This window comes from Perognathus longimembris, chromosome 19 (assembly GCF_023159225.1).
Source record: "Perognathus longimembris pacificus isolate PPM17 chromosome 19, ASM2315922v1, whole genome shotgun sequence".
In the NCBI taxonomy this organism is placed as follows: domain Eukaryota; kingdom Metazoa; phylum Chordata; class Mammalia; order Rodentia; family Heteromyidae; genus Perognathus; species Perognathus longimembris.
In genome coordinates, this window is record NC_063179.1 from 46,883,307 (window position 1) to 46,894,831 (window position 11,525).

The window sequence follows — 11,525 nt, forward strand, 5'->3', positions numbered from 1 at the left end:
ACAACCTGTTATAGATTTTTGAAGTCACTTTGCATAGCTAGCATTTGCTGAGTATTTATTTGTGCTAGGCATTATGCCAAACAATAAGTTTGTTAAGATTTAACTAATGTATATTGACTGAAACTGGTATATATTATACAGACAGGACAAAAAAAATGTGGCAAGGGTAATTTGTACATGAACAATTATATAGTTGGTAAATGGCAGAACCTGGATTTAAACCTGGGTGATTTTACTCTGTTCAAAAATTTTTCTCTAAAATGATGATTAATCCTAAGCCTGGTGTCATAAATGTGGAATGCTGTCTCACCAAATATTTCTCATATAATTTCAAGCAGGACTATCCCAAAGTATTACCCAGTAGAGATCAATGATATGGGCTCAAGTGGTTGGGAAGGATTTCTGGCTTTCACTTTTCACTTTCAACTAGGAAAACAGTTTGTGTGTTCTCTACTTATTTGAAACTGAATCTTCAATGAAGTAATATATTCTCAAGGGAATCCTGAAATGCCAACAAACAAACAAAAACAAACATGCACAACTAGACCAGGGTAACAGTGGCTCATGACTGTAATACTAACTGCTCAGGAGGCTGAGATCTAAGGATCATGGTTCAAAGAAAGCCCGGGCAGAAAAGTTGGTGAGACTCTTTATCTCCAATTAACCACCAAAAAAAAAAGCTGGAAGTGGAGCTGTGCTTCATATGGTAGACCAGCCTTGTGCAAAAATGCTAATGGACAGTGTCCAGGCCCTGGGTTCAAGCCTCGGGACCTGCACAAAAAACAAACAAATAAAACCAAACCAAAAAACAAAACAGAACAAAAATAGTTGCATTCACCCAAACAAAGCTTCCATTATATAACAAAAACATCTGCAGAACTTTGTTTTTTTGGTGTTTTTTTTCTTTTCCAATGTTTTAGTAAGGGATGAGATAGAAGGAGAAGTCACTAAAAAGAAACAATCTGTTATGCCCAAGTCCTCGCAGACCACCAAGAGACCACTTTTACATGGGTATTTAAAGGAAAAAAATCACAAAGTTACATAAACCAGGTGCAAGCAGGGTTGGGGCGCAAGGACAAATCTGATTGGCTCGGGGCTAGGGGCTTCTAAAATTTGATCAAAGGACATTCCACACTTCTATAATTGGTCAGCGGACATTCCAAGGCGGTCAGTGTGACCGGAACGTTCCCAAACCAGTTGGGCCATCTGGGAAATGGGTATTATGACCTATTGGTTTCGGCGTAAACATCCGCACAAACAACTTTATTCCTGGAATCTGTACAATGCCTGGCTAGTTTCACCATAAACAAGTTACTTCCCGGGTTTTATGTATGTGTTGGGTCGTTCCTAGCTTAACACAAACAACAAGATGGTTGCTATTTCTTTCAAGATGGAGTTGTCTTAGTCCTTCAAATTGAATAATGTAAACCAACAATCTGGATGGATTATAATGAGTGGTAATATACTTGCCTAAATTTTATAGATATTTTTATCCTTTTTTATTTGTTAAAGAATAATTATGGAGTTCATGCTGGTGTGAAATTGCTAATGTAGGTATGAATGGAATCAAGAGAAACATGTATTTAAAATGTCTGCTTTAATCATAAAAATTAGATTATATATGATGTACTAAAAAAACTATAGATTAAAATTTATTTGAAACATGAGGTTATGTCATTTGTTCTTAATAAACTAAGAGGAATTAAAAAGAAATAAAGAAAAGGTCAGAAGTGGCGCTGTGGCTCAAATTGTAAGGGTGCTAGCCTTGAGCAAAAAGAAGCCAGGGAAAGTGCTCAGGCCCTGAGTGAAAGCCCCAGGACTGGCAAGAAAAAAAAATATTTCTGAGTGTGTATATAGACACATGTTGTAACCCCAGCTACTCAGGAGGTTTAAGATGGGAGTCTACCTGAAACAACTTAGTGAGATTCCTTCTTCAAAAATAAAACCAAACAAAAACAAGTAAAAGTTAAAAGAGAAATCCTTACTGAGCCACTTCCCTAGCCCCTTTGTTGCAATGGTTACTTTTATGATAGGGCCTCAATTCTAGCCAGGGCTCCCAAACAGGCTTTTATATACCTATTTTTGGATAACAGGTGCATACCACTGTGTCCAACTGTTGGTTGCAAAGGGATCTCTTGATAATTTCTACTTGGCTAGCCTTGACTACTCCCAATCTCAGCCTCCTGAAGCTCACGGGTGTGAGCCACCAGCACCCAACCATATCGCAATCTTAAATCACAAGTTATGAAAGCCAAGTTAATGACATGCAACTATTCAATTCCTTAAGCATTAACCTTTTACTTTTTGAAACAGTCCTGCTATATAACCCAGGCTGGTCTAGAAATCTTTATGAAGCCCAGGCTTCCTTCAATTCTCTATCTTCTTGCCTCACCTTTCCAAATACTGGTATTACAAACTAGAGTGCTCAGACCAGGCTCATTCCTCCAACTTTGAAATTAACTAGGTTTTCACTGAAGTTGTCTAGAATACAATCCACAACATGCTAGTATCAAATACAGACATAAAATTGAATGCTTCCTGTCTGTCAGTGAATTAGTAGACCTCAAAAATGCAAGCTACTGGGGTTGGGAATATGGCCCAGTGGCAAGAGCGCTTGCCTCGTATACATGAAGCCCTGGGTTCAATTCCTCAGAACCACATATATAGAAAATGGTCAGAAGTGGCACTGTGGCTCAAGTGGCAGAGTGCTAGCCTTGAGCAAAAAGAAGCCAGGGACAGTGCTCAGGCCCTGAGTTCAAGGCCCAGAACTGGCAAAAAAAAAAATACAAGCTACTGACTGTAGAGAAGCAACTCTTATAATATTTATACTACTTTATACTATTATTAAATAGTAATTTTGAATCTATTCTGGAATATTAAAGCAGGTTCCTGGTCAAAAATTAGCTACTCTAAAACTAGTGGCAATCTAGTCCACTAGTAGACTACTGGTGGCACACACCTATAATCCCAGAAGGTAGAGATCAGGAGAATCAAAGTTAGAGGCCATTATGGTTAAACAATTAGATATTATCTCAACAAACAAGTGTGCCATTACACACTTATAATCCAAGCTATATAAGAGGAAAGTGGCAGTCAAGAATAGCCCCAGCACCTGCCTAGCCTCCTATGAGGAAAAAGTGTGTGATTTTTAAAGTCAAGTATTCACTGCATACATCATATAGTAAATGTCTAAAAAACATTAAGAAAAAATAAACAAAACATCTATGCTCATTTATACAACACTTATAAATCTCAATTATAAACTAGTGAGCTGAGCAAAGGGTAATTTTTACATTTTGACTGGCGAGCATTTTGACAGGCTCAAGGTTTTACCACATTCTACAGCTTATTTAATACTTGAAAGCCCCCAAGTTTGTGACTCCTGAATTACTTTTTTGACATTTTGTGCAGATTAAGTTAAAGTGAATCATGCATCTTTGCAATTTTCAAAAAATATTATCTCTACATGATTTGAGAAGTTAGCAGAAGAATCAACAAAGGGTCAGCAAGTGCAGCCATGGTACTCACTAGACACTATGTTGAAAATGAATTACAACTTATGGGTGGAGATGGGAGAGAAAACTGGGAGAAAGTGAGGGAAGACATTGTCAAAAAAAAATGTTCTCATTACCTGACTCACTTAACTGTAATCTCTCTGTATATCACGTTTATAATAACAAATGCTATTATAACAAATAACAAGTAAAAATATTTTAAAGAGTCAAACAAAACAAAAACCCTTACAATTTGGAAGCCTCCACATCTTAGTGGGTTCTAAATTCGTAGGTGCTAGTTATTAATCTGGTGGATGACAAAAGGTTAAAGTCAACCTTTAATTTCTAATAAAAATTTTATTTATACCACAAATTAGTTGTACAAGAGGTTTCATTTTGGTATTTACTTGCAGGCACATAATAGTTTAATCGAAGTGATTTCCTAATTTTTTTTTTTTGGCCAGTCCTGGGCCTTGGACTCAGGGCCTGAGCACTGTCCCTGGCTTCTTCCCGCTCAAGGCTAGCACTCTGCCACTTGAGCCACAGCGCCCCTTCTGGCCGTTTTCTGTATATGTGGTGCTAGGGAATCGAACCCAGGGCCTCGTGTATCCGAGGCAGGCACTCTTGCCACTAGGCCATATCCCCAGCCCCGATTTCCTAATTTTTAACCCTTGATTAGCAACTCTGTGATATGTTAAGTCCTAAAAAATAAAAACTCCTCTTCCGGGGCTGGGGATATGGCCTAGTGGCAAGAGTGCTTGCCTCATATACATGAGGCCCTGGGTTCAATTCCCCAGCACCACATATACAGAAAAAGACGGCCAGAAGTGACACTGTGGCTCAAGTGGCAGAGTGCTAGCCTTGAGCAAAAAGAAGCCAGGGACAGTGCTCAAGCCCTGAGTCCAAGCCCCAGGACTGCCAAAAAAAAAACAAAAACAAAAAAAACCTCCTCTTCCCCATTAGTTTGCTTTATTTTTGGTGGTACTGTGGTATGAATTCAGGGCCTTGAGCTTAGAAGCCAGGCACTCAACAGTACTTTTGGATCTTGTTTTTGTTTGTTTGTTTTTTAGTAGAATCTTGTAGGATGGACTGGACTGGTATTCTAATTTACACTTCTCATGCAGCTGGGATGACAAGCATGTATCCACCACTCAGTAGATTTTATAGGTTGAGATTTGGCCTCAACACGTTTTCTCCCTCTCTGACCTCGAACCTCACCCCTCATTCCTATCAATCCTGCCTCCTGCGTAGTGTAAGTAGTTGTGCCCAGCTCTTATGTTCTTTTTGTGTGTGCTTTTTTTCTTGAGGCATTGATTCACATAATTATTTTTTAGACAACAGTCTTAGCTAAGACAGTAAAAAGTGAACTAATAATTTGGATAGAATAAAGCCTATTTAGGAAAAGATAAGCTCTTTAATTAAAAGCTCCATGTATTATTAGCTAGCCAAGGCTATGAAGAGTGCTCTCAAAGGGAGTACTTACTGTGTATTATCAAGTTCCTTCTATGTCAGACACTGTAGTATAAGGCAAATATGTGTCTGTCTCTCTAGTGCATCTAATTCTACTGTTTTTTCTTAGGGAGCTTGTTTAATTTCATAGTACTCTACGTAAGTTCTGTGACCTAAGGGTCCATGCTTGTCTTCCCTACTATATCCTAGCACCTAGCACAAAATGCACATTTAAATTTGTTAAATAAATGCTTCTACAAAACTGCCTTTTAATTACTTTGGGTATTTTCATGAGGTGATGTATAAACCTAATTAACATTTTGCTTACAAGAAACTTGATTATCAGATCTAATAATCAGCTATGTAACACAACAGCATCAACAGTCTTTATGATTTAATTACTTGAATTGAGAAACATAGCTCAGTGGTAGGATACTTGCTTGATGCCCTGGGTTCCAACCCCAATATCACAAAAAGAAAAAGCATTGAATTATGTGTATTAAATAGACAAGTTGGCTTCTTATCCATAGGTGATACTTTCCTTCAGGACAAGTTATAACATTAGAGATACTTCATAATTGAGACAAATTTGACTTCTTGTCCCTTGGTTTTACAATAACATATTACCACTTATAAATCACTGGAAACATTTGTAAGAGTCTGTTTTCTCTCTGTTAACTACATTCACGCCACTTAAGTAGTACTTCCAACAATACTGCTTTTATTTTTACTTTAAAAAAAAGTTATTACACTTTCGTAAAGAAAAAGTACAGTCAAACTAGATTTTAGATTCATCATCAAAATCTACTTTTTTTCACTGGAAAGTAACAAAGGGCAGAGCACTTTACCTCAATATTCATATCAACAATAATTTATCATAACTCCACTTAAAAGAATGCTGTTAATAAACAATCCAGAAAATTTTTTACTTAATTGACAAGCCTAGGAATTCACCTTATACTTATCATTTCTGAGACATAAGTCATAAGTATTTACTATACAATCATTTCTTGACAATGTAAAAAATATGCTATATTATGGAAACATTCAATTTTATAAAATGAAAATACATTAGTCAGTAAAATTGTATTTATCTCATGGTTTCAGTCCATACTTGGTTCATTCAGAATATTCCCTTTTTGACAATCAGTAGAATTCATTACATACTAAAAATAACACCATATTTATGCACAAATAAACTAATTTTTCCATTAAGATCTAATCTAACTTTAAGAAGATTTCCCACATATTCACAGTAAAGAATATCACAGAACACCCATATCTGACCTATATGTCTCTGAATTGTAGCATTACAAGAAGGAAGTTCATTGTGTCTAATAATTCGATTGAGTTTCACCCAAATGTCTTCCAGAGATTGATTATCGCAAACAGTATGTTCTATTGTCCATCTTGCTCTATATAATGAGTGCAAATTTAGTGCCTTTATGCTTTCTTGCAATTTTTTAGACAAAGGAAAAATCTTTTTGGCACAATTTTTACTGGCAATTGTGACACTCCAAGATCTCTTCTTGTATTGTCTTCTTTTTCCTGATTTTTCATCCAGATTTCCTGAATTAGTCTGTTCAGACAGGGTGTATGACTGGATTAAGCGCTGCCTTTTCAAGGCTGGTTGAAACTCCAAAAGATCTACTGTGCAATCATAACTCAGTGTTTTAACACCATGTTCGGAAATGGTCAAGTTCTGTTTCACATTTTCAGCTGCTTCTCCAGAAATAACAGGCGGTAATCCTTTTGGTTTGAGTGGAAGTTTGGACCCATCATGAGGAAACCAAGGAATGAATCTTGATAATGGATGAGTAGGAAAGTCTTGAATTGCCTTTTCTGCAATTTTTGGCAGGTGTGTGCAATCATACTCATATGGTCGATAATGCAATATTACTTGTGTAGTCATTCTGCAGTAATTCGATAACTCTTAATGAAGAGAAAATTACTTAGCTGAACTTCTCAGAGCTAGAATGCAATTTATGATTACAAGACTGTATCGCTTGCCAAATCAGAGGGAACAGGACCTAAAGTGGAAGTATTGCAAAAAATAAGATACAGTATAGAAAGCCTGTATACAAACAGAGAAAAATAAAAACAAACAAAAAACAGTTGCAATATATAATTTTAATCAAATACCACCAGTAAATGTGAATGTAACTGACAAACTTAATCCTGTCTCTACAGAACAGGGGATGAATTGGATGCTCATTAAAATCACTTCCAGCTCAAAATTATAGTGTTCAAGAAAAATAAAACACTTCAAAGTATTAATACTAACATATTAAGCTATCTTAGTCTTAAAACTATAGCAGAGGCCAGGTGCTGGTGGCTCACACCTGTTATCCTAGCTACTTAGCAGGCAGAGATCTGAGGATTACCATTCGAAGCTGGCCTGGGAAGGAAAGTCCAGGAGACTCCTATCTCCAATTAATCACCAGAAAACCCAAAGTAGTGCTGTGGTTTAAAGTGGTAGAGCACTATCTCAGGGACAGTGCTCAGGCCCTGAGTTCAAGCCCCATGACTGAGAAAAACAAAAAAAAACTTATAATAGAAACAAAAGAGTACACTAGTGATTCTTAAAATATTGCAGTCATATAATATAATACTTAAAAATCTCAGATATCTGAAATGAGTACAATGAAATCAGTGTGATTTTTAATCTATACAGGAGAAAATGAGTTGCCTCATCTGAGAACCCTGGATACTATATAAATGTGTAGTAGAACTAGGGAAGGGGAAGGGAATACCAAAATCAAGAGACAAAGGATAAAAAGACAAATGATTCCAAAAGCAATACTTACAAAACCATTTGGTGTAAATTTAGGTTTTGTGTGTGTGGTTTTTTGGTTTTTGGTTTTTTGGGGGGTTTTTTTGGCCAGTCCTGGGCTTGAACTCAGGGTCTGAGCACTATGCCTGGCTTCTCTTTGCTCAAGGCTAGCACTCTGCCACATGAGCCACAGCGCCACTTCTGGCCATTTTCTATATATGTGGTGCTGGGAAACAGAACCCAGGGCTTCATGTATATGAGGGCAAGCACTCTTGCCGATTGGCCATATTCCCAACCCTAAACCATTTGGTGTGAACAGCTGTACAACTCATGGGGGGAGAGGAGAAAGGGGAGGGGGGAGGCAGAATGAAGGAGGTAATATAACAAGTTGAACAAGAGATGTACTCACTGCCTTACACATGAAACTGTAACCCCTATGTACCTCACTTTGACAAAAAGGGGGAAAAAAGAAAAAAATCCAGACAACCATTAAAAGAAAAAAAAAGAAAATGAGTTGTCTTTATTTTTATGACTTCTACCAAATATATAGATATTTAAGTATGGTACATCATTTTCAGCAGCAAATACCGAAAACACAAATGTGATTTATTTAATTGTGCATTCTAACCAGACAGGAACTGGTTATAATACAGTCTTCTCTGTATAGCCTGGGCACTTTATTCTTTTTTTTTCTTTGGCCAGTCCTGGGCCTTGGACTCAGGGCCTGAGCACCATCCCTGGCTTCTTCCAGCTCAAGGCTAGCACTCTGCCACCTGAGCCACAGCGCCCCTTCTGGCCGTTTTCCATATATGTGGTGCTGGGGAATCGAACCGAGAGCTTCATGTATAGGAAGCAAGCACTCTTGCCACTAGGCCATATTCCCAGCCCCGAGCCTGGGCAATTTAACTGCATTAAAATTCTAGTACTGTGGCTCCTGAATCTCACTTTGGAGGAAAAGTAAGGACTAGACTTTTTCCCCTCACAGAAGTTCTCAGTTGCCTTCAACTTAAGCCACTGATAAGAAGTTTCAGCACACCTAAGCTAAAAAATAAAGCATTCCAGGATCTGATTTTCAAGTTGGGCTTCCTAACTAAAGTTGTAGGACTCATAACGCAGGCCTTTTCATATCCTAACCTACTATAGAAAAAAAAAATAAGAGGATGAATCTTTTTCTACCCCAAATCATTAGAAAACTAATTAATGAGGGTTCTCCCAGCTGGTCTGATAGCAATGATAGCTACACCTGTCATATCATAAGAGATCCTAAGTAGAATTCTGAAGAGTTAAGAAACAACTATCACATAATCCTATCCTCTAACAGGTTTGGTAACTCGAATTTGTAAATGAATATAATTCTTAACAATCATAATTTTAATAGGGATTTAAATATGTGGTAACGTTCTCTCAAGGATAATATGTTTATTTTTCTTTCCCTTCCTTAAATTGTGTAGGACACTGAAAATTCCTTCATTGTTATCCAAATATATTCCTTATTGTACTCAGGGTCAACTGAAGTTGTAAGAGTTTCATTTAAATAATATTCTTTGTTTTTTTTTTTAATGAGCAACAAGATACAATCTTACCAGCTTACATTTTAATATATAAGAAAGAAAACAAGTTGATTTTTTTTTGGCACCAGTAAAATTAGAACTTGTGAAAATTCTTTGTTAACTAAAACATTGGGGGAAGAACAGTACCAAAGATGAGAAACTGTCAGTGTAAAAGCACTTGTCCTTTTAGTCTGCTCAAATATTCTTTACTAGATATTGTGTGTGTGTGTGTGTGTGTGTGTGTGTGTGTGTGTGTGTGTGTGTTTGCCAGTCCTGGGGCTTGAACTCAGGACCAGAGCATTGTCCCTGAGCTTCTTTTGCTCAAGGACTGCACTCTACTACTTCAGCCACTTTATGTGGTACTGAGGAATTGAACCCAGAGCTTCATGCATGCTAGGCAAGCACTCTACTACTAAGCCACATTCCCAGGTCAGTAAATCTTGTGTTTTTGAAACAGAAAGCTAAGCATCAGAAACAACAGAAAACTAAAAATTTCCAATGGCAACTGAACTTTATATACTTAGAATTTGTGTTTAATAGTGTCTAATTTGTATAAAGTCGCATCCAGCAACTAATATAACGGTTCCAAATTCCTATCAAAGTAGTTGGTAAGGTAATGAATAACCTGAAAATGCTATTTCACTCATTAGGAGGCAGATAATACATCACTATACAATGGCAGAGGCAAGCCCCTATGTTCAAGTGTTACTAGAAATGTGATCTTGGAAAAGTTGCTTAAACCGCCTTTATACATACTTGATGTGAGTATACAGTAGGTTTCTTTTATCTATAGTTTATTTTAGTCTACATCATCTGCTCAGACTAAGCTTACAGGTTCCATTGCTATATTAATATTGCAAAGTTTTTACATTCTACATTGAGACAATCTTGTCCACTCCAGCCATCAGTGTATGCCTCTGTCACAGAGTTGGTAAATGGGATGGTTGATGTCTACATCAAGAGGGGAGAAGTGTCTCAATATGGATACCTTCAGAAACCTAAGTGCAATTCAAACGAATTCAAGTATCTATCTAGCATTTCTCCACCTCAATGCAAGAAGACATTGACGAGCAGAGGATCCAAGAAATAAAAAGGTTGTGTTTGTGGTAGAAGACACGAAAGAAAGTCGAAAACATTTGAAGTAAAAAATAATGCGAAATCCAGAAAACTCTGTCCTGATGATTTTCCCTAACGAAGGATTCAGTCAAATCATCAAGACTTACTCAAAATTGTGGAGTCTAGAAAAACGAAGGTTGAGATTCTGGACGTATGTCACACCCAGTGAACTGCAGTATGTCTAAATTACGCATCGTGGCACAACGTATTTCTAAATCCTGTGGCTCTGCGGATAAAAGGCAAAGTCCGGGGGCTTCGTTCGCGCCACAGACAGCGCAGAAAACGCCTCTCCCGAGGCCGGCTGTAATTTAATCTGGCCCACGCCTCAGTTGGCAGGCTAGTCTGGTGAGTACTGGCAGCAGGGTGGACCGCCGCCGCCAACTACAATCTAGGAAACGGCTTGCTTTTTTTTTTTTGCAAGTGCGCGCGCGCGTGTGTGCATGTTCGTGTGCGCGTGTGCGTGTGTGCATGTTCGTGTGCGCGCGCGCGTGTGTGCATGTTCGTGTGCGCGTGTGCGTGTGTGCATGTGCGTGAGCGCGCGCCGACCCCGGGGCTTGAACTCGGGGCCCGCGCGCGGTCCTGGTCCCGCCGGAGCCACTGCTCCCCGGCTTTCCGGCCTGTGGGCGGGGGTCAGAGTCCCCCGGGCCGCGCAGCCTCGGCGGCTCCCACTGTCATCCTGCGACCTCAGGCTCCCGGGCGGCTAGGAGGACTGGCAGGCGGGAGCGGCGGGGGCCCGGCCGGGAGGCCGCGCGGCACCGAAGCCCAACAAGGGGGGGAGACCCGCGTGCGGCCGCCGAGGCGAGCGCGGCCGGGCCTGGGGCGAGGCCTGCGACGCGCGGCGGCCGCGTCCACGCGAGTCTCCGAGAGGGGAACAGCAAGGGGATCCACGACCACCCAAGTGTACCTTTCAGCGCCAGCAGGTGCTCCTGCTTGGGGGGGTTCACTTCCATGGTGACCGGCCCTCGGCGCGACGGCCTCCGGGGGCTGGCGGGGTCGGCCGCGGCCCGGGGAAGGCAGACCGGCCCGCGGGCGGCAGGGAAGGCCGCGTCCGGCGCGCTCCTCGCGGCGGCTTCCCGCGGGTGGTCACCGAAGGGCTTAAATGTTGCTACGCCCTTTCCAGCTCCAACGGCTTCCTTCCCCCGA

General features: G+C 39.8%; 2 protein-coding genes across 5 annotated transcripts in view; both read right to left on the bottom strand.

Annotated features, from left to right (window-relative positions):
- The window catches only part of Trappc13 (trafficking protein particle complex subunit 13), a 36,646-nt gene extending 25,252 nt beyond the window's left edge, over positions 1-11,394 (bottom strand). For all 4 annotated transcript variants that reach the window (XM_048368296.1, XM_048368293.1, XM_048368294.1 and 1 more), the window contains exon 1: positions 11,287-11,394. In XM_048368296.1, coding sequence (XP_048224253.1) covers positions 11,287-11,332 — 46 coding nt within the window. In that variant the 5' untranslated portion in view covers positions 11,333-11,394. The remainder of the gene's footprint in view (positions 1-11,286) is intronic.
- Positions 5,645-11,390, bottom strand: Shld3 (shieldin complex subunit 3). Its single transcript, XM_048368299.1, has 2 exons — positions 11,287-11,390; positions 5,645-6,973 (listed from the first exon to the last, which is right to left on the bottom strand). Exon 2 carries the CDS (start codon positions 6,853-6,855, stop codon positions 6,103-6,105), a length of 753 nt encoding a protein of 250 aa, XP_048224256.1. The 5' UTR covers positions 6,856-6,973; positions 11,287-11,390; the 3' UTR covers positions 5,645-6,102.
- Positions 11,395-11,525: the final 131 nt, after the last annotated feature.